At 43.3% G+C, this 22,682-nt stretch overlaps 1 protein-coding gene across 1 annotated transcript; it reads right to left on the reverse strand.

Annotated features, from left to right (window-relative positions):
* Positions 1-20,906: 20,906 nt before the first annotated feature.
* LOC122031734 lies at positions 20,907-22,368 on the reverse strand. Its single transcript, XM_042590833.1, has 2 exons — positions 21,765-22,368; positions 20,907-21,698 (listed from the first exon to the last, which is right to left on the reverse strand). The coding sequence occupies exons 1-2, from the start codon at positions 22,298-22,300 to the stop codon at positions 21,134-21,136; spliced, it is 1,101 nt and encodes a 366-aa protein (XP_042446767.1). The 5' UTR covers positions 22,301-22,368; the 3' UTR covers positions 20,907-21,133.
* Positions 22,369-22,682: the final 314 nt, after the last annotated feature.

Consider the following 22,682-nt stretch of genomic DNA (forward strand, 5'->3'; position numbering starts at 1 on the left):
TTCAACTATTATGGCTTTTATCTCTTAATTGTCCTCCGTGTGTTATCCCAAGTTGCTGCCATATTTGGCCACCGCATCCATCTTGTTCCTAGTTCCGCTACGCCTCTGGTCCTTAGAAGGTTCCACACTTTGCAAGATTCGATCCACGACATAAATAGAATTTTACATTTTGATCCTATATTCCATAAAAGGAATGTACATGTATCTAGATCAAAAATAAAATCCTAATAAAACTAAATACAGCTCCTGGTATTTTAATACAATCATGCACACACATATAAATTGCCCTTGACATGTCCAAGGGTCCAATCACACACATAATTAACTAAAAGCCATAATAGTTGGATCCTGCATCCACAAAGTTAGCACATCCTACTATTAACCTGCCTAAATTATGTATGACATGTGCATAATTAAACTAAATACCAAATACACAGAGGCAAAACCCTAGCTCTGATACCAATTGTTGGTTGCTACTCGGAAAACCTAGAGGTTCCACTGTACAAAAATTTTGTACAAAGGTCTGAACCTTTTCCTAGCTACCATGTGTTCTTTTAAATTAAATTTTTGATCGCCTGCGGAACTTAACACGTTTGATCCAAAACTTAATCTATTTGTTCTTTTAGGTTTTGACTTGGATCTCATGCGGAACTTAACACGTTCGACCCAAGTCTCCTTAAGTTATTAATTCCATTAAACATTAATTTCCATAAAAGGTTCCCAGTACTGACGTGGCGAGGCACATGGCCTTCTTGGATATGGGAGCAACCACCACCGACTAGACAAAACCTTTAATAGAAAGCTAATATTTAATTTCCTAAAATAACTTTAGGTTAACCAAAGAGAACAATCAAATCACAAGGAAAAGAAAGAAAACAAAAGAACACAACATCGAAAAATATATTCGAAATACTAGAACGTAAGCCTCTTGTATTTGGTATTATTTCCATAAATAACTAGCATGATGCGGAAATAAAAATTACTAGTTATACCTTGTAGAAAAATCTCTTGATCTTCTACCGTATTCCTCTTCTAACCTCGGACGTTGTGTGGGCAACGATCTACCGAGATGAGAAACCACCAACCACCTTCTTCTCCTCCAAGCAAGGTTCGGCCACAAAGGAAGAACTTCACCAAAGAAGAAAACCAAAATACTAACCAAGCTCCAAGAGATGCTAGCTTTCTCTCCTTCTTCTTCTTCTTCTCCAAGTAGTATCCGGCCACCACAAGAGCTCCAAGGAAGGGAGAGAGGTTCGGCCACCACAAGAGGAAGAGAGGGAGAGGATGGCCGGCCACACCAAGGAACAAAAGAGGGAGAGAAAATAATAGAGGTTGTATCTCATGAAGGCACCCTCACCCCTTCTTTTATATTCCTTGGCCTAGGCAAATTAGGAAATTTAATTACAATAAAATTTCCTCAATTTCCTTGACATGATTTAATTTATAAAAATAAAATAAATTTTCCAAATCAATCTTCAATGGCCGACCACATCATTGGAGAACAAATTGGACAAGTTTTAATCAACAATTAAAACTTCCTAATTTATTTTCAGAAATTTTAAAAAATAAAATTTCTCTTTAAAATCTCTTCATGGTTGATAAAAGGAAATTTCTATAATTTTAATTTTATCAACATGTGAATAATTTTTAAAGAAAAAATAAAACATCTCTCCAATCTACAAATAAGGAAAGAGATCTAATCTCTTTCTTTAATCTTTTATAGATCTTTTACAAGAGAGATATTTTAATTTTAATTCTCTTTAAATTATATCTTCCACATAATAATAAAAATTAAAATTAAAATCCCTTTTTAATTTAATTTGGCCGGCCCCCACTAGCTTGGGTTCAAGCTAGGGCCCCAATTATACCTAGGCCGGCCCTAGCTTGGTTCCCAAGCTAGCTTGGCCGGCCCCTATTAGTGGGTATAGAAGGTGGGTATAGGTGGGTATAGAACTCTATAAATAAGAGGCTACGATAGGGACCGAGAGGAGGAATTGGTTTTGGTCTCCGATAAAATTAAGCATCCCGTGTTCGCCCGAACACACAACTTAATTTTATCAATGATAATTCATTCCACTAGAGAACTATCATTGAACTACCGCACCAATCCCAAATTACATTTTGGGCTCCTTCTTATTATGAGTGTGTTAGTCTCCTGTGTTTAAGATATCGAATGTCCACTAATTAAGTGAGTTATTGACAACTCATTTAATTAATATCTAAGTCCAAGAGTAGTACCACTCAACCTTATTGTCATGTCGGACTAAGTCCACCGCAGGTTTAACATGACAATCTTTATGAGCTCCTCTTGAGGACATTATCAACCTAGTATCTCTAGGACACAGTTTCCTTCTATAATCAACAACACACACTATAAGTGATACCATTTCCCAACTTATCGGGTTTATTGATTCAACGAACTAAATCTCACCCATTGATAAATTAAAGAAATAAATATCAAATATATGTGCTTGTTATTATATTAGGATTAAGAGCACACACTTCCATAATAACTGAGGTCTTTGTTCCTTTATAAAGTCAGTATAAAAGAAACGACCTCAAATGGTCCTACTCAATACACTCTGAGTGTACTAGTGTAATTATATAGTCAAGATAAACTAATACCTAATTACACTACGACCTTCTAATGGTTTGTTCCTTTTCCATTTTGGTCGTGAGCTACTGTTTATAATTTATAAGGTACTGATAACATCATCTTCTGTATGTGACACCACATACTATGTTATCTACAATATAAATTAAATGAACAACTACAAACAAATGTAGACAATTAGACCAAATGTGATTCTTTATTCATAATAAATGTTTACAAAACTTAAGCTTTCAGTATACACTCCAACAGAGAAGGCATTTCTCGCGAGCAGAAGCTCGCTAGATCGATCCATCGATCGATCCATGCAGTCTGAATCGATTAGTGGATCAATTCAGCTGGGTTCAATCGATTGGGACCCAACTCCAATCAATTGAAATGTTGATTTTGGATGGGTAAGCTAGAGTTCAGCATTTTTTAGTCTATATAACTCCTCCTTACCCCTCAAAACACATTTGTATACATTTAGGGGAAGTTTTCATGATGAAAACAAGGATGGATTGGTTAAGGAAGACTAAGTTGAGGTTTAGGTTGAGGTTTGGTTTCAATATTGAATTTTTGAACCTCAAAACTTCTAAATTTGGGTTTCCTATATGTTTAGGGATTCCAAGTCATTGTTGGTGCAATGACAGAAGTTATGTTAAGGACATGAAAATCTATTTTTCATACACCTTGGAAGGTGGTTAACCTTCCTTAGTGTAAATGCTCAACGTTGAGCATTTTGAATACAATGAGGAGTGGATATCTTTATTGTTTGGGTGTTCGTGCTCAAGGATGAGCATTGATGATAATGAAGGGTATGAGACTTTCATTATTGTGTTGAATACAACGAGTGAAGTTGTGAACAACGGTGAGTGCCTCTTCAAGGAGAGAGTTTTTGATATATGCCAATAGAGGGAGAATGTGTTGTTAAGTTAGGCCTTCATTACCTAAAGAGGGAGTTTACCCTCTAGGAAAGGGGGAGAATGAAGGAAACTCTCATTCATACATTGGCATGAAGGAAGTTGAGGCTATGAGATTAGCCTAACTTAAAGGTATTGTCAAACATCAAAAAGGGGGAGATTGTTGGTGCAATATCCCTAGGTCAAGGTTGACCTGGTTGACTAAGCTTGAGTTGGCTCAAGCTTGAATCTCTATGTTTAAGTTTCGATGTTTGACAATACAGATAATACGTGGAGATTACAGGTGTAATCATCCGATTAGGGAGATTGCTGGAGCAATTCCCCTCTGGTTACGGTTTGACCAGTCTGAGTTTGAAGAAGAGTCAAGTAGGTCAAGATTGATCGAATACTTGACTGGGAAGTCCTAGTGAGTGAAGCTAGGCAGAAAGAAAAATCCTGGTGAGTGAAGCCAGGTGAAAGACCTAGTGAGTGAAGCTAGGCAGTTGGAAAGTCCTGGTGAGTGAAGCTAGGCAGGTGAAAGTCCCGGTGAGTGAAGTCGGGCAGTGAAAAAATCCTGGTGAGTGAAGCTAGGTGAAAATTCTAGTGGTTGAAGCTAGGTGAAAGTCCTGGTGAGTGAAGCCAGGCAGATGGAAAGTCCTAGTGAGTGAAGCTAGGCAGATTGAAAGACCTGGTGAGTGAAGCCAGGCATGTGAAAATCTAGGTGGGTCAAGGTTGACCGGACACCTGGTGTTTGGAAGTCCAAGTAAGTCAAATGATTGACCGGATACTTGGCAAGAGGAAATCCAGATGGGTCAAGGATGATCGGACATCTGGTGGAAGGAAGTTCAAGTGGGGCATGGAGGACCAGACACTTGGCATGAAATGGTAAGTCCAAGTGGGTCAAGGTTGACCGGACACTTGGCACAAGGAGAAAATGTCTAGATGAGTCAAAAGTTGATCTAACTCTTAACGGTCGTAAGTCCAATAGGGAGTTGGCATGGAACTAGAAAGTTCATGTTAGGATCCTTCGTACGGAGGCTAGAGAGGGGGGTGTGAATAGCCGACCCCAAATCGTCGCGTTTCTACAAAACGTGTTAGCGCAGCAGAAAATAAACACAGAAACGAAAGGGAAAGAAGACAAACCTCAAACAAACCGATGTAACGAGGTTCGGAGATAAACTCCTACTCCTCGGCATGTCCGTAAGGTGGACGAAGCCTATCAATCCGTCGGTGGATGAGTCCCCGGAGAACCGGCTAATAAATGCTCCTTGTGGGTGGAGAAACCTCGCCACAATACTTGTAACAACAAGAAAGGAGTACAAGGAAAGCAAGAATCAAATACAAACAACAATATGAATGCAACACTCGCTTGCCTTCTCTGTCGATCGGAGGCGATGAAGCAGCAACTTCACAACCCAAACGCAGTAGCTGATCGACGACAGGAAGCTCACGCGAAGCTTTGGAAGCGAGCTCAACAAAGCTCAGAACCTCAGAGCACAGAAGCAGAAGCTTCAATCCAAGGAAGAAGAAGAAGTAGAAGAAGTAGGCTCGCAGCAGCAGCCCTCCTTTTATAACCCGCGAAGAAAACGAAGAAACACAGAAGAAATCTGGCGTTGCGACGCGTTAGTGCCTGATCGATGCGTGGACCGATCAGCTCCATGTGGATCGTCCACGCACCGATCCATTCCCTAGCCTTCGCTTCGTTTCGCTCTCGATCGGTCCACGCATCATCGGAACCTCGTGATCGGTCCACGCATCGATCAGGATCCTCCGATCGGTCCGTAGACCGATCAGCTTTCCTCCCGATCTTCACTGCTCGATCGTTGTCTGATCGGTCTCCAGACCGATCAGATAACCTACAGTAGGCTACTGGATGATTACTGATCGGTCTGGTGACCGATCAGGCTATCCAGTGTATCACTGGATCGGTCCCCAGACCGATCCAAACTCCCCAGCCCTCAGGCTTCTACACCAACATCCGGTCAACCTTGACCTGTTGGTTCATCATTCCTAGCATCTGGTCACTCCCTTGACCTGCTAGAATTCTCCACCAAGTGTTCGGTCAATCCCTTTGACCCACTTGGGCTTTCCTCTTCGTGCCAAGTATCCGATCACTCCCTTGATCTACTTGGACTTCCCAACACCAGATGTCCGATCACCCTTGATCCATCTGGATTTTCCCTTGCCCGGCTTCACTCACCAGGACTTTCACCTAGCTTCACTTACTAGGGTTTTTACCTGGCTTCACTCACCAGGACTTCCAAACTGCCTGGCTTCACTCACCAGGACTTTCCCGAATGCCTGGCTTCACTCACCAGGACTTCTAATCTGCCTGGCTTCACTCACCAGGACTTCCAAACTGCCTGGCTTCACTCACCAGGACTTTCCCGAATGCCTGGCTTCACTCACCAGGACTTCCACTTTCACCTAGCTTCACTCGCTAGGATTTTCACCTGGCTTCACTCACCAGGACTTTCCACATCCGGTCCAGAGAACGAGCTACCGAGCCCTCTCTGACCACAGTCCGGAGAATGAGCTACCGAGCCCTCTCCGTCTTCCCATGTGCCAAGCTTCCATACTTGGACTTCTCCGTGCCAAGTCTCCATACTTGGACTTTCTCCCATGCCAAGCTCCCTGCTTGGACTTTTCCGAGTCAGGTCAACTCACCTCGGGTCAACCAGGTCAACCTTGACCATGAGTTGCACCCACAATCTCCCAAGCTTGTATCCTTGTCAAACATCAAGATACAACTTTTCTGTTCACGTCAAACATCGTCATAACTCGTCAAACATCAAAACATAACTCGAGTCAAGTCATCTCGAGTCTGGTCAACCAGGTCAACCTTGACCTAAGGTTGCACTAACAATCTCCCCTTTTTTGATGTTTGACAAAACTCATAAACAAGTTAGGTTAACCCGATAACCTAACTTAGGTTTTCCAAAACATTCTCCCATTCTCCCCCTTGGGACATCTCTCCCCCTTTTTGACACACATCAAAAAGAGGGAATCAAGGTCAAGAGTTCCTTCCCAATGAAAGTCCCATACCTTTCATTGAAACCCTTAATTTCCCCCTTGATACTAAACTCAACACTCAACTTATTGACAATTCCTTATCACTAATCCTCAAAAGTCTTAAGAAGTAAAAACTCCTCCTAAAAGTCAACTCCTCCTTGACTAATAGGTAAAACTCCCCCTAAAGGTCAACTCCCCCTTGACCATTGCACCAACAATGTCTTGGAGAGTTTCAAACCTTTAGAAATCCAAAATACCAACTTCCCGAGCTACAATTTCAGACAAACAGTCGAAATTCAGCATTTGGCACGCCCTGATCGGTCCCCAGACCGATCAGGAACCCCTTGGATCGATTCCCAAATCGATCCTTGCTTTCTGGATCGTCACTGATCGGTCACCAGACCGATCAGGACTTCTCTGGATCGGTCCGGTGACCGATCCAGCCTCTGAAATCAGAGATTTCTGATTTTCTCCCCGGGAGAAATTCAGAAACTCACATAAAATTACAGAAAATTCCAAAAATCGTAAAATTTTGAGGATACATTCCTCATACCATATACTATCATGGAAAAATAATTTTAGATGAAAATAACTTCCATTTTCAAATCTTGATACAAAGTTCAAAAACTTTAAAATAGTTCAAGTTTACCTCAACTTTGTATCAATTTGCTCAATGATGAATGCTATCACTAGAAAAGCTTCATCAAGGTTTTTCAAATCAATTTTGAAATGATTTTAAACCTTTTAATTTAAGACCATAATCTTAGGGCTAAATGTACATTACTTGTACAAAAGCTTTCCCTATGATCCCCAATATCGAATTAGGCTCATCTAGGTACAAGAACTATGCACCTTGATCCTAACTCATGATCCTAATATCTCACACACATCTAAGGTGTATAAAACACATCCAAGTCAATTTTGATGTGAGATATGGGTTTAGGTTATCTTAGGCTAAGTTTTCATGCATTTTCTAAAACAACAACTTGATCTCCATATCAAATTGTGTTGTTTATCCTTAGATCAATTTCATTGATTATAGATGCAAGAGATGATGACATGGCATAAAATGATGTCATAAATAGAAGCATGTTCCAATTTCATGATGTCATGGCATAAAGTATAAAACTTAAAATAAGCATGGCATATAATTAGCCTAAGCATGATCATGGCATTTCGAATGATAATAAGTTTAAAATGATGTCATGACATGGCATATGGCAAACAACCATGGTAAGTTAGCACAAATAAAATACCTAGATTATCTATCTAAGTATCCTTAACACCTTAGCTAACTTAAAATCTAAACCTAGATTGCTCAAAGTGCTTCAAGAAAATGCCCAAACCTAAGTTGGCATTCCTATTTTTCTTGATTAATTTATGTCACTTAACATTAAGTATATCCTCAAATATTGGCATATTTCATATTTCCTCAAGAATAGCACCTTTTTAATTAAGGCCTAGATTGTCTTAAATTCCTAAGAGAGTACCAAGTGTTGGTGCAACCTTAGGTCAAGGTTGACCTGGTTGACCCGACTCGAGGTGACTTGACTCGAGTTGTATTTTGATGTTTGACTTGGGAAGATTGTCGGTGCAACCTTAGGTCAAGGTTGACCTAGTTGAGTTGCATGTCGATGTTTGACGAGAAGAGAGTTGTATTCTTGATGTTTGACAAGAATAGGTGTTTGGGAGATTGTAGGTGCAACCTTAGGTCAAGGTTGACCTGGTTGACCTGATTCACGAAAAGTCCAAGTATGGAGACTTGGCACTGGAAAAGTCCAAGTACGGAGACTTGGCACGGGGAAAAGTCCAAGCAGGTAGCTTGGCACGCGGAAAGTCCAAGTATGGAGACTTGGCACGGGGAAAGTCCTGGTGAGTGAAGCCAGGCAGTGGGAAAGTCCTAACTGGGATGTTAGGCAGTTGGAAAGTCCTGGTGAGTGAAGCCAAGCAGTGAGAAAGTCCTAACTGGGATGTTAGGCAGTGTGGAAAGTCCTGGTGAGTGAAGCCAGGCAGTGGGAAAGTCCTAACTGGGATGTTAGGCAGTTGGAAAGTCCTGGTGAGTGAAGCCAGGCAGTGAGAAAGTCCTAACTGGGATGTTAGGCAGTGTGAAAACCCTAGTGAGTGAAGCTAGGTGAAAGTCCTGGTGAGTGAAGCCGGGCAAGGGAAAATCCAGATGGATCAAGGATGATCGGACATCTGGTGTTGAGAAGGTCAAGTAGGTCAAGGGAGTGACCGGATACTTGACACGAAGAGAAAAGTCCAAGTGGGTCAAAGGGATTGACCAGACACTTGGTGAGAAGTCTTAGCAGGTCAAGGAAGTGACCGAATACTAAGCATGATGTACCAACAGGTCAAGGTTGACCGGATGTTGGTTTGGGAGACTTGGGACTTGGTTTGGGCAAAAACCAAGCTCTGGATCGGTCTGCAGACCGATCCAGCGATACGTTTGTGTATCTGATCGATCTGGTGACCGATCAGATAACAAACAGAAGGTTCTGTAAGGCTTCTGATTGGTCCGGAGACCGATCAGAAGAGTTGAGCCGAGTCCCGGCCATCGGGGATAGTGGGATCGGTCCGGGACCGATCAGATCCTCCTGGATCGGGCAAGGTAAGCGTTTCGATCGGTCCGGGGACCGATCAGCACAGGCCTGATCGGTCCCCACGACCGATCGGATCAGGCTTCAGCCTGATCGATCCACGCCCTAGCCGTTGCGTAGCAACGACTAGTTTCTTCACTGTCTTCTTCGCAGTATAAAGGGGTCGACGCTGCGTGACTTCTTCTTTCTTCTGTTCTTCTGCTGAAGCTTCTGCTTCAACTGAGCTTTGATTGAGCTCGCCTCCGAAGCTTCGCGTGAGCTTCCAGTCGTCGACCAGCTACTGCGTTTGGGTTGTGAAGTTGCTGCTTCACCTCCAGTCGACAAGAAAGCAAGCAATTGGTAGAGTGCTATTGTATTCATATTGTATTGCTTTTCTTACTGTTCTTGTACTCTTTGTTTGCTGTTGCAAACGTTTGTGGCGAGGTTTCTCCACCCACAAGGAGTATATTGTATTAGCCGGTTCTCCGGGGGCTCATCCACCGACGGATTGACTGGACTCGTCCACCTTACGGACACGCCGAGGAGTAGGAGCCCTAATCTCCGAACCTCGTTACATCCTTGTGTTAAGGTTTGGTTTTCTTCTCTTTCGTTTCTTTGTATTTTCCGCTACGCTAACACGTTTTGTAGAAAGAAACGACGATTTGGGGTCGGCTATTCACACCCCCCCTCTCTAGCCTCCGTACGAAGGATCCCAACAAGTGGTATCAGAGCGAGGCCGCTCTTCGACGGATTCACACCCGTGGGAGCACAAGCTAGAGATGGATCAATTTGGAGAAGACATCACCATTCCACCCTTCTACAACGACAACTTCGCATATTGGAAGGTAAGGATGATGTATTTTCTTAGGACTAATATGTGGAACTGGTTTTGTGTACAAGAAGGGTTTACTCCTCCAATGGATAAAGAAGGAGAGCCTCTAGAGAAGAACAAGTGGACGAAGGAACAAGTCCACCAATCCACGATCAACAATGAGGTAACTAAAACAATTGAATTTTCATTACCTACTAATGTTTTGTGTAAGATAGGTAAATACAACAATGCCATGGAGTTGTGGGATAACTTGGCCAAGTACCATGAGGAGAGCTCCACTTCAAGCCATGAAGAGGAGCCTAGTGAGCCAAGTAGCTCACATCATGGAGGGAGCGAATTGGGAGTTGAGAGCTACTCAACATCCAAGGAAGAAGAGGAGGAGAGTTCCTCTTGTTCAAGTTCGTAGCAAGAAGAAGAAGTTCCCACCTCCAGAAGGGTTGAAGAAGAAAGCTCATCTCCATCCACAACCCTAGGTAACTCAAACACTGTGATTTCAAGCAAACTACACATAATGTGTTTTGAGTGTAGGAAACATGGACATTACAAGAGCAAATGTCCAAAGAAGGTTAGGAAGACTCCACCGGCACCAAAGGTCAAGGAAGCCGGAGTCCCAACACGCAAAGGCAAGAAGCACGTGGTGTGCTTTCAATGCAAGCAACGGGGACACTATAGGAGCCAATGTCCGAAGGGGAGGAAACCTCACAAGGACAAGGGATGCACATCGATAGGGGGAGCTATGGCAAACCCTAAGGTATCTTTTAAGGCTCATTCGTGCAATTCTAGTAGGATACATGCTAGTAATTTTATTGCATTAGTCAATAATGATAAGCATGTTAACACTAGAAATCAATACATGTGCTTAGGTGCTAAACATGTCAACCTAGATAGGAATACTACTAGGAATGCTAACCCTAGGATTAACACTTCTAAGGTTAAGGAAAACCTAGGTAGAAACCCCAAATCAACTAGACACATGCCTAGGAATGCCTCAAAGAACAATGACAAATTAAAACTTGAGGTATTAAAGAAGGAGAATCAAGTCTTGAGGTCAAGACTTGATACTTTGGAAAAGGCTCTTAAGAACTTGGAGAAGTCATCTCTAGGGTTTAAGGGTCAAAAACCAATGTCCAAGGACAAGAAAGGTTTGGGTCACAAACCTAAGTCCCAAGTGGTCAAGCCCACTTACCATAATGTTCCATTCGATTATGGAACAAAATCTAGGGCTAGGAAGACCATCACCAAGGTCACAAGGGGAGTCACCCCTAGAGTTGATCTTGATGAGTCCCAAATGACCAAGGCTTTAAAGCCTAAGAGGGTCATTAGGAGGGTTGCTAGGGAAGTTATCCCTAGTGAATATTTAGTGAACCCAATGAGCTCTAATAGGTATTGGATTCCTAGGAGCATCTTCTCTACCCCATAGATGGGTTAGAGAGTGTCAACTCCAATTAGAAGGGTAGTTAACCCAACTTTGAGGAAATTGACACTCAAGGAGCATTTTCAAGGTTTTGAGAACTTTTGAAAATGAAATGGAATTATCATTTACTCCTTTGAAGAGTTAAATGTGCCTAAAGATTGGAAATTTCATTTTTAATATCAATTGGCACAATTTGGGAAAATCTAGAGAACTCTCGAGGAAAAATGAAACATGCCAAGTTTTGAGGATAAATTTGATCTTTAAGTGGCATGAATTAATCTAGAGTTCAAGAAGTGTCAAAATTAGGATTTTGGCATTTTGGGGCAATTTAGGATTAAATTTGAAGTTAGCCAAGTGGTTAAGGATACTTAGATAGGTAATCTAGGTATATTTATTTATGCTAAATCTTGCCATGATTGTTTGCCCCCACATGTCATGACATCATGTTTAGTTTCATTATCATTTGAAATGTCATGATAATGCTTAGGCTAGTTTTTATGTCATGTTTATTTAAGTTTCAAACTTTATGCCATGACATCATGACATTGACACATGTTTTCATTTATGATACCATTTTATGTCATGTCATCATCTCTTGCATTAATAATCAATTGAATTGATTTAAGGATGAAAAACACATCTTGATATTGAGATCAAATTTGTGTTTTGAAAATGCATGAGACCTTAGTCTAAGATACCTAAACCCATATCTCACATCAAAATTGCCATGGATGTGTTTGATACACTTTAGATGTGTGTGAGATATTAGGATCATGAATTAGGATCAAGGTGCATAGTTCTTGTACCTAGATGAGCCTAATTCAAGAAATGGAGGATCATAGGAAAAGCTTGTGTACAAGTCATGTACATTTAGCCCTAAGATTATGGTCCTAAATTAAAAGGATTAAAATCATTTTGAAATTGATTTGGAAAACCTTGATGAAGCCATCTTAGTGATTGCATTCATCATTGAACATTGTGATACAAAGTTGAGTTAAACTTGAACTATTTCAAAGTTTTTGAACTTTGTATCAAGATTGAAAAATAGAAGTTATTTTCATAGAAAATTATTTTTCCATGATAGTATATGTTATGAGGAATGTATTCTCAAAATTTTATAATTTTTGAAATTTTCTGGAATTTTTAAAGGGTTTCTGAATTTCGGAAGAGGAAAATCAGAAATCTGTGTTTAGAGCCTTAATCGGTCTGCGGACCAATCCAGGGAAGCATGGATCGGTCTGCAGACCGATCCAGTGAGATCCAGTGCGATCAGTGAGGTGTGGATCGGTCACTGGACCGGTCCAGATGGACTCTGATCGGTCTGGGGACCGATCAGGGCGTGCCAACTTGCCTGATTTCAGTCTGTTGTCTGAAAGTTCAGCTAGAAGTTGGGTTCTGTGGATTTCTAAAGGTTTGGAACTCACAAAGACATTGTTGGTGCAATGGTCAAGGGAGAGTTGACCTTTAGGGGGAGTTTTACCTAATTGTCAAGGGGGAGTAGACTTTTAGGGGGAGTTTTTACTTCTTAAGACTTTTGAGGATTAGAGATATGGGATTATCACTAAGTTGATTGTTGAGTTTAGTATCAAGGGGGAAATTAAGAGTTTCAATGAAAGGTATGGGACTTTCATTAGGAAGAAACTCTTGACCTTGATACTCTCCTTTTTCTTTTTGATGTGTGTCAAAAAGGGGAGAGTGTTCATTGGAGAATTATTGGAGAACCCAAGTTAGGTTATCGGGTTAACCTAAGCTAGGGGAAGAATGTCAAGGAATGTTCGAGGAAGAACATTGGAATTCTTTTTGATGTGTGTCAAAAAGGGGGAGAATTATTGGAGAACCCAAGTTAGGTTATCGGGTTAACCTAAGGGGAGAATGTCCAGAGAATGTTCAAGGAAAGAACATTGGACATTGGAAGATGGTTGGAAAACCTAAGTTAGGTTATCGGGTTAACCTAACTTGATTATGGGTTTTGTCAAACATCAAAAAGGGGGAGATTGTTGGTGCAACCTTAGGTCAAGGTTGACCTGGTTGACCCGACTCGAGGTGACTTGACTCGAGTTGTATTTTGATGTTTGACTTGGGAAGATTGTCGGTGCAACCTTAGGTCAAGGTTGACCTAGTTGAGTTGCATGTCGATGTTTGACGAGAAGAGAGTTGTATTCTTGATGTTTGACAAGAATAGGTGTTTGGGAGATTGTAGGTGCAACCTTAGGTCAAGGTTGACCTGGTTGACCTGATTCGCGAAAAGTCCAAGTATGGAGACTTGGCACTGGAAAAGTCCAAGTACGGAGACTTGGCTCGGGGAAAAGTCCAAGCAGGTAGCTTGGCACGCGGAAAGTCCAAGTATGGAGACTTGGCATGGGGAAAGTCCTGGTGAGTGAAGCCAGGCAGTGGGAAAGTCCTAACTGGGATGTTAGGCAGTTGGAAAGTCCTGGTGAGTGAAGCCAGGCAGTGAGAAAGTCCTAACTGGGATGTTAGGCAGTGTGGAAAGTCCTGGTGAGTGAAGCCAGGCAGTGGGAAAGTCCTAACTGGGATGTTAGGCAGTTGGAAAGTCCTGGTGAGTGAAGCCAGGCAGTGAGAAAGTCCTAACTGGGATGTTAGGCAGTGTGAAAACCCTAGTGAGTGAAGCTAGGTGAAAGTCCTGGTGAGTGAAGCCGGGCAAGGGAAAATCCAGATGGATCAAGGATGATCGGACATCTGGTGTTGAGAAGGTCAAGTAGGTCAAGGGAGTGACCGGATACTTGACACGAAGAGAAAAGTCCAAGTGGGTCAAAGGGATTGACCGGACACTTGGTGAGGAGTCTTAGCAGGTCAAGGGAGTGACCGGATGCTAAGCATGATGTACCAACAGGTCAAGGTTGACCGGATGTTGGTTTGGGAGACTTGGGACTTGGTTTGGGCAAAAACCAAGCTCTGGATCGGTCTGCAGACCTATTCGACATGCTTGTGTATCCGATCGGTCCGTGACCAATCGATAACAAACCGGAAGGTCAGGCTTACCGATCGGTGGGACCGATCGGATGGAGCGATCGGTCCCCGGACCGATCGGGGATGTGGGATCGGTCCACCGACCGATCAGGAGAGTTGGGCAACTCTGATCGACCTCTGATCGGTCCGGGACCGATCAGCAGGGCCTGATCGGTCCCCACGACCGATCGCAGTCCTGCACCGATCGGGCTTTAGCCTGATCGGTCACGCCCCAGCCGCGTAGCAACCGCTAGTTTCTTCACCGCCTTCTTCGCAGTATAAAGGGTCGAGGCCGACCGTGACTTCTTCTTTCTTCTAGAACTTCTTCTTCAAGCTTCGCTCAACTGAGCTTTGATTGAGCTCGCCTCCGAAGCTTCGCGTGAGCTTCCAGTCGTCGACCAGCTGCTGCGTTTGGGTTGTGAAGTTGCTACTTCACCTCCAGTCGACAAGAAAGCAAGCAATTGGTAGAGTGCTATTGTATTCATATTGTATTACTTTTCTTACTGTTCTTGTACTCTTTGTTTGCTGTTACAAACGTTTGTGGTGAGGTTTCTCCACCCACAAGGAGTATATTGTATTAGCCGGTTCTCCGGGGGCTCATCCGCCGACGGATTGACTGGACTCGTCCACCTTACGGACACGCCGAGGAGTAGGAGCCCTAATCTCCGAACCTCGTTACATCCTTGTGTTAAGGTTTGGTTTTCTTCTCTTTCGTTTCTTTGTATTTTCCGCTGCGCTAACACGTTTTGTAGAAAGAAACGACGATTTGGGGTCGGCTATTCACACCCCCCCTCTCTAGCCTCCGTACAAAGGATCCCAACACCAAGACCCCAACTTGGTATTTCTCTAGGTTTTCCTAACTTGTGCCAATAAAGGTTAAAGTCGATTTTTTTTTTCAAATATGACACAATTTACTCTTCAAGGAGTAAATGATAAATCCATTTCATTTTCAAAGATTCACAAAACCTTGAAAATGTTCCTTGAGTGTCAATTTCCTCAAAGTTGGGTTAACTACCCTTCTAATCGGAGTTGACACTCTCTAACCCATCTATGGGGTAGAGAAGATGCTCCTAGGAACCCAATACCTATTAGAGCTCATTGGGTTCACTAAATATTCACTAGGAATAACTTCCCTAGCAACCCTCCTAATGACCCTCTTAGGCTTTAAAGCCTTGGCCATTTGGGACTCATCAAGATCAACTCTAGGGGTGACTCCCCTTGTGACCTTGGTGTTGGTCTTCCTAGCCCTAGGTGTTGTTCCATAATCGAATAGAACATTATGATAGGTGGGCTTGACCACTTGGAACTTAGGTTTGTGACCCAAACCTTTCTTGTCCTTGGACATTGGTTTTTGACCCTTAAACTCTAGAGATGACTTCTCCAAGTTCTTAAGAGCCTTTTCCAAAGTATCAAGTCTTGACCTCAAGACTTGATTCTCTTTTTCTAATACCTCAAGTTTTAATTTGTCATTGTTCTTTGAGGCATTCCTAGGCATGTGTCTAGTTGATTTGGGATTCCTACCTAAGTTTTCCTTAGCCTTAGATGAGTTAATTCTAGGGTTGGCTTTCCTAGTGTTATCCTTATCTAGGCTCACATGTTTGGCACCTAAGCACATATATTGATTCCTAAGATTATCATGCTTATCATTCTTGACAATTGCAATAAAACTACTAGCATGAGTCTTATTATTATTGCAAGAATGTGCCTTAAATGTTACCTTAGGGTTTGCCTTAGCTCCCCCTATCGACGTGCTCGGTCTCTTGTCCTTGTGAGATTGCCTCCCCCTCGGACATTGACTCCGATAATGTCCCCTTCGCTTGCATTGAAAGCACACCACGTGCTCTTTGCCTTTGCATATCGGGACTCCGGCTTTCTTGACCTTTGGCGCCGGTGGAGACTTCCTAACCCTCTTTGGACACTTACTCTTGTAGTGCCCAAATTCCCTACACTCAAAGCACATTATGTGTAATTTGCTAGAAATTAAAATGCTTGAGTTACCTAGGTTTGAGGATGGATGAACGCTCTCTCCTTCATCCCTTCCGGAGGTAGAAGCTTCTTCTTCTTGCTCCGAGCTTGAAGAAGAACTCTCCTCTTCTTCTTTAGATGTTGAGTGGCCCTCAACTTCTAAATCCATTCCTCCATGATGTGAACTCCTTGGCTCACTTGACTCCTCTTCATGACTTGAAGTGGAGTTCTCCTCATGGAACTTTGCCAAGTTATTCCACAACTCCTTGGCATCGTTATATCCACCTATCCTACACAAAACATCATTAGGTAAAGAGAATTCAATGATTTTCGTTACCTCATCATTGATGGTTGATTGGTGGATTTGCTCCTTGGTCCACTCCTTCTTCTCTAGGGTTTCTCCTTTCTTGTCCATCGGAGGCTTGAAACCTAATTGAACACAACTCCAATTTTCAAGGTTAGACATAAGAAAATACCTCATTCTTACCTTCCAATACGCGAAGTCGCAGCACTCGTAGAAGGGTGGAAACGTAATGTCTTCTCCGAGACGATCCATTCTCTAGCTTGTGCTCCCACGGGTGTTAATCCGACGAAGAGCGCGCCTCGCTCTGATACCACTTGTTAGGATCCTTCGTACGGAGGCTAGAGAGGGGGGTGTGAATAGCCGACCCCAAATCGTCGCGTTTCTACAAAACGTGTTAGCGCAGCGGAAAATAAACACAGAAACGAAAGGGAAAGAAGACAAACCTCAAACAAACTGATGTAACGAGGTTCGGAGATAAACTCCTACTCCTCGGCATGTCCGTAAGGTGGACGAAGCCTATCAATCCGTCGGTGGATGAGTCCCCGGAGAACCGGCTAATAAATGCTCCTTGTGGGTGGAGAAACCTCGCCACAATACTTGTAACAACAAGAAAGGAGTACAAGGAAAGCAAGAAGCAAATACAAACAACAATATGAATGCAACACTCGCTTGCCTTCTCTGTCGATCGGAGGCGATGAAGCAGCAACTTCACAACCCAAACGCAGCAGCTGATCGACGACTGGAAGCTCACGCGAAGCTTCGGAAGCGAGCTCAACAAAGCCCGTGAATCAAACACAGAAGCAGAAGCTTCAATCCAATAGAAGAAGGAGAAGAAGAAGAAGTAGGCTCGCAGCAGCAACCCTCCTTTTATAACCTGCGAAGAAAACGAAGAAACACAGAAGAAATCTTGCCGTTGCGTCACAACGGCTAGTGCCTGATCGGTCTGTGGACCGATCCATGTGGATCAGTCCACAGACCGATCCATTCCCTAGCCTTCGTTTCTGTTCCGTCTCTGATCGGTCCACAGACCGATCAGGGAACCTCTTGATCGGTCCGTAGACCGATCAGGCTTCTCTTCTCCCGAACTTCTTTGCGCCTCCTGATCGTTGTCTGATCGGTCTCCGCATCGATCAAATAACCTGTGAGGCTATGGATGATTACCGATCGGCCCGGTGACCGATCGCTATCCGAGTATCCGGATCGGTCCCGGACCGATCCAAACTCCCCACCTCGGGCTTCTACACCAACATCCGGTCAACCTGACCGTTGGTTCATCATTCCTAGCATCGGTCACTCCCTTGACTGCTAGAATTCTCCACCAAGTGTTCGGTCAATCCTTTAACCCACTTGGGCTTTCCTCTTCGTGCCAAGTATTCGATCACTCCCTTGATCTACTTGGACTTCCCAACACCGGATGTCCGATCACCCTTGATCCATCTGGATTTTCCTTGCCTGACTTCACTCACCGGGACTTTCACCTAGCTTCACTTACTAGGTTTTTACCGCTTCACTCACCAGGATTTTCAACTGCCCCGCTTCACTCACCAGGACTTCAAACTGCCTGGCTTCACTCACGGGACTTTCCCAATCCTGGCTTCACTCACCAGACTTCCAACTGCCTGCTTCACTCACCGGACTTCCAAACCGCCTCGGCTTCACTCACAGACTTTCCAATGCCCGGCTTCACTCACCGGACTTCCACTTTCACCTAGCTTCACTCGCTAGGATTTTCACCGCCTCACTCACCGGGACTTTCCACATCCGGTCCAGAGAACGAGCCACCGAGCCCTCTCCGGACCCGAGAACGAGCTACCGAGCCCTCTCCGTCTTCCCATGTGCCAAGCTTCCATACTTGGACTTCTCCGTGCCAAGTCTCCATACTTGGACTTTCTCCCGTGCCAAGCTCCCTGCTTGGACTTTTCCGAGTCAGGTCAACTCACCTCGGGTCAACCAGGTCAACCTTGACCACGAGTTGCACCCACAATCTCCCAAGCTTGTATCCTTGTCAAACATCAAGATACAACTTTTCTGTTCACGTCAAACATCGTCATATCTCGTCAAACATCAAAACATAACTCGAGTCAAGTCATCTCGAGTCTGGTCAACCAGGTCAACCTTGACCTAAGGTTGCACCAACAGTTCAGACGTAGTAAACTTCCGAAGGCCATAACTTTTGACTCGAATATCGGAATGAGGTGATCTTCGATGCGAAACGAAGCTAATTTCAAGCTCTACACAGTTTCTGGGTTTCAATTGATTGGCCAATCGATTGGGGGGGTTCAATCGATTGGTTGACGTGATTTCGCGCAGAAGACATCTGGATCGATTGGGTAATTGATCAAAACTTCCCCAATCGATTGTTCAATCGATTGGGAGAGTTTCTGAGCGAACAGTAAGCTTTTGAATCGATCGGTTGATTGATTGAAGCCTCTAATCGATCGACCGATCGATTGGAGCGCTGGAAATCGCTCGAGAAGCCTTGAATCGATCGAGTAATCGATTCAGGGTGATTCCAGAGAGCATAGATGCGCTTTGGATCGATCGGCCGATTCATCCAAAGTCTCTCCAATCGATTGGGAGCAATCCAATCAATTGGGATTCGACCGTTGGCGCAGATAAACCCGTTGGCGAGCGTGTCTTCGGGACATTCTTCATCTCTTCTCCACGGGCGATCATAGAAACTCCACACAACAATCTTTTCTTCCTCACCGCCAGTTCTGGAAGATTCTTGGAGGCACATCCAAGTCAAGTGGCGAGTTGCAACAAGAAGAAGAAGAAGTTAGGGTTTTATTGTAATCTTGTAAGATTTACTTGTATTTTGCTTCTTTCTTTCTTATTGTTGAATTGTGAGCGTGTAAGGCTTCTCCACCTACGGTAGTTACTGTAAAGGAGTGTTTTCATAGTGGAGGGTGCGTGAGTGTGTAGATCCTTGGACTAGTCACCTCTTCTTGAGGTGGATACCAAGTAAATCTCTAGAGTTAGCGTTGTTGTGTTGGTTCTTGTATTTTCCGCTGCACATCTTCACAAGAAGCAAGCAACGACAAGCACGAGATCGCGACGAGCTACTCCCCCCCCCCCCCCCCTCTAGCTACATTTCGGTCCCAACATGTCGGGCGTAGCAGAGTCATAGCAGGGCAGCAGCAGGAAGTTGGAGTAGTCGGAATGTCAATCAGACGCATAGAAGCTTGTATCAGAGATTATCTTGAATGCTTGGTCGATCAGCACTTTTATAAGGTGTGGAGGGTGCCTTCCATAGGGCTGAAGGTGCCTTCCGCAGATAAAAGTTTATCCCAAAAAGTGTTGATCCTTATCGTCAATGAAGTCAGATTTTATCCGATAGAAGGCACCTTCCATAGCACAAAAGGTGTCTTTCATGAACAGTACTAAAGGCGCCTTCCGTCGAATGGAAGACGCTTTGAGTACTGTTCACCCGAGATAATTTTTGCTCCTTTTGCCCTGCAAAACGTGTTTGTCCAACACAACAAATAAAAACCTACAAAATAAGCTTAGTACAATAATGATATGATTAATTTATAACTTAGACCATGTCTTTTAGACCAGGATCTAGTCAGGGTCTCAATTTAGGTTTCCGAAATAGAGTTAAATTGAACCAATGTTTATTGTTCCCTCAACCGAGGCGCGTCCTCACTTAGTTACTCTTCTCTAGTGACTTACCTTCACTTACCAAATGTTGAGTTACCTTCTCAACATCCAATTTGACCCACCAGGTATTCCTGTCGGAATCGCACATCCTGACTTCGCCAACCGAGAATCGAACATCCTAATCTCCTATCGGAATCGCACATTCGGACTTCATCCTGCCAGAATTTCACATATGGACTTCGCCAATCGAAAATCACACATCCTGATCGGACTTTCTGCCTAGTGTTGGGTCCTCTTGACCCATCAAGTTAGTCAACCCTGCACACTCGGTAACAAGGTTGGATCAACAACACTTCTAACTTTAATCTATTTGTCATTCATCAAAACTCAGATTTAATCATTATTGTCAAATGCTCCAACAGTGAGCATTTTTCTCGAGGAGTGGTGGCCCGGTTGAGATTTGATCATAACTCCATGCACTTTGTGGATTTCTTTCCTAGGGGTAATGGTCTAGTTGAGAGAAACTGCCAATGAAACATTGGCAGTGTGATTGGTCTGATCCGCTTTGGGCCAATTGCTTTAACTTTAATAATCACGTCACCTTAACTATTGACCAGCCACATCACTTTAACTATCCATCCCCCATTCTCTAGGGGGGTCCTCACTATGCACCATATCATACATCATAATAGGTAATTGGGTGCTAATTAAAACTATAGAGTTGAGAGAGAAATTGGATACTTGTAGAGATGAAAATTAATATATATTTGGAATACGATATTACAATATTTTTCCCAAAAGCTCAGGCAGTACTATAGCCTTTGATTACACACTCAACTAAAGATACATGGGAATTTCTATTCCTCTCACTGAATATTTATTTTTATTTCACCACCAGCGTATCATTGTATATATATAAAAACAGATTTATTTATTTACTTACTTGTCTGGTGGTATTGATTATTAACTTAAATATGGGCAATTTGTTTGGCCAAGTCGTGGCCATTAGGCATGGTAGCAACATAGACGATAAAGCCATCAGTCGGAAGGACGGCTTGCCCACCGGAGCTGAAAATCCGATCGAACAAGAAGCCAGCAACGGCTCCAAGAATAAAACCTCCCACAAATCCTCCGATTAGTCCGACGGCCGTGACGAACAACGTAGTAGCTGCTTGACCAGTTAACTGAGTCGCTATAGCAACTCCCACAAGCTTTCCCAAAGCTGCTCCACCTGTTTCTGCTGCCAGAACTAAGGCCTCTCTCGTAGCCGTCGTGATTGGGTGGTCCGACGAATACACGTCCCAGATTATCTGTCCCACATCTATCAGGAACATGGCTGCCGAACCATAATTAGGTTTCTTCTCTCGATATGTTATCGACGAAGCCTTCAGTACTGTGTCGTCTCCCTTCCCCTGCTCAGGCAATAACACACTTAGCCGGCCCGATGCCTCAATTATTGCGGCATATACCTCTAGCTTTTGTTCTATTTCCAAGTCCTCAAACCGTCCCGTATACCCAAGCCTACTTTGGTAACTGCATACATACAATAAAAATTAAATTGAATTAAAGATATATATATGTCTAATTAATTAACCTCACCTTCGAACTAGTTCGTCAAAGCCAATGCCGACGTTCCTGAGATATCTTGAGAATTCTGCTGAAGCATGAGAGTTGAGATTCAACCTCATGTAGCTCATGACCAATCGGTCGTGTTCCTGAATGGATTCGGTGAAATCAAGCACAGCATCTCCACTCGAAGTGTCCAACTCCTCCAGCGCTTGGAAGAGTTGCAGTTGGTGATCCGTCATTTTGTCGAGATAGCTCCTTCGCAGCGTGTAGTTCCTGATGAGCTGAAGTGCGTTGTTGAGGCAGTGCTCTGTATAGGCAAGAATCTGTTCGGCGATGGGCCGGCGAACAGCGTCGTCCTTGTACCTGATCACTATCGCATTGCAGTTGTCCAGGAGTGTGTTAACGGTTGTCATGTTATTGTTGCTCATCCTGAGGTATTCGAGTTGGTCCCCTAAGTTTTGGAAAGTTATGTGGTATAAGTTGTTAACTTCGTGGTTGCGAATCAGCTGGGCGAGCTGCCGGAGCCTCTCATCTTTCAGGAAAACAATAACTGCAGAGGAGGCCATTATAGTATATAGAAGCAAATTAAATACTCTCACTATCTCTTCTAAACTTTGTACCCCTCTTTTTCTCGATACCAAATTGCAAGAAGCTGAAGCAATATTTATAGGCCAAATATGCCGACATGTCATCCCATGTGGACGGATTTCATACAAATCATTTTCTAATTCACCGCCACAAGTATTATTGTCAAAAAAAACTCCTGTAAAATCGGATCGGACATTCCAGACTTATCTAGTTTAATTAATTATTTTTATTATTCACAACATTGACGTTTATTTTGTTTCTTTCCATTATTATTTTCCAGTTCAATTATTCGTCCTCCATTTCATTTATTTATCAACCGGTGGGCAGTTTCTGTAATTTGTCACGTATCATAATTATTGG

This window comes from Zingiber officinale, chromosome 11A (genome assembly GCF_018446385.1).
Source record: "Zingiber officinale cultivar Zhangliang chromosome 11A, Zo_v1.1, whole genome shotgun sequence".
Taxonomy (NCBI): Eukaryota; Viridiplantae; Streptophyta; class Magnoliopsida; order Zingiberales; family Zingiberaceae; genus Zingiber; species Zingiber officinale.

Bases quoted from the DNA above. Each gene is read 5' to 3' on its own strand.
- LOC122031734 (XM_042590833.1), bottom strand. From the start codon at position 22,300: ATGGCCTCCTCTGCAGTTATTGTTTTCCTGAAAGATGAGAGGCTCCGG. The intron at 21,699-21,764 runs GTGAGGTTAATT...GTATGTATGCAG, and splicing joins TTTGACGAACTAGTTCGAAG to TTACCAAAGTAGGCTTGGGT.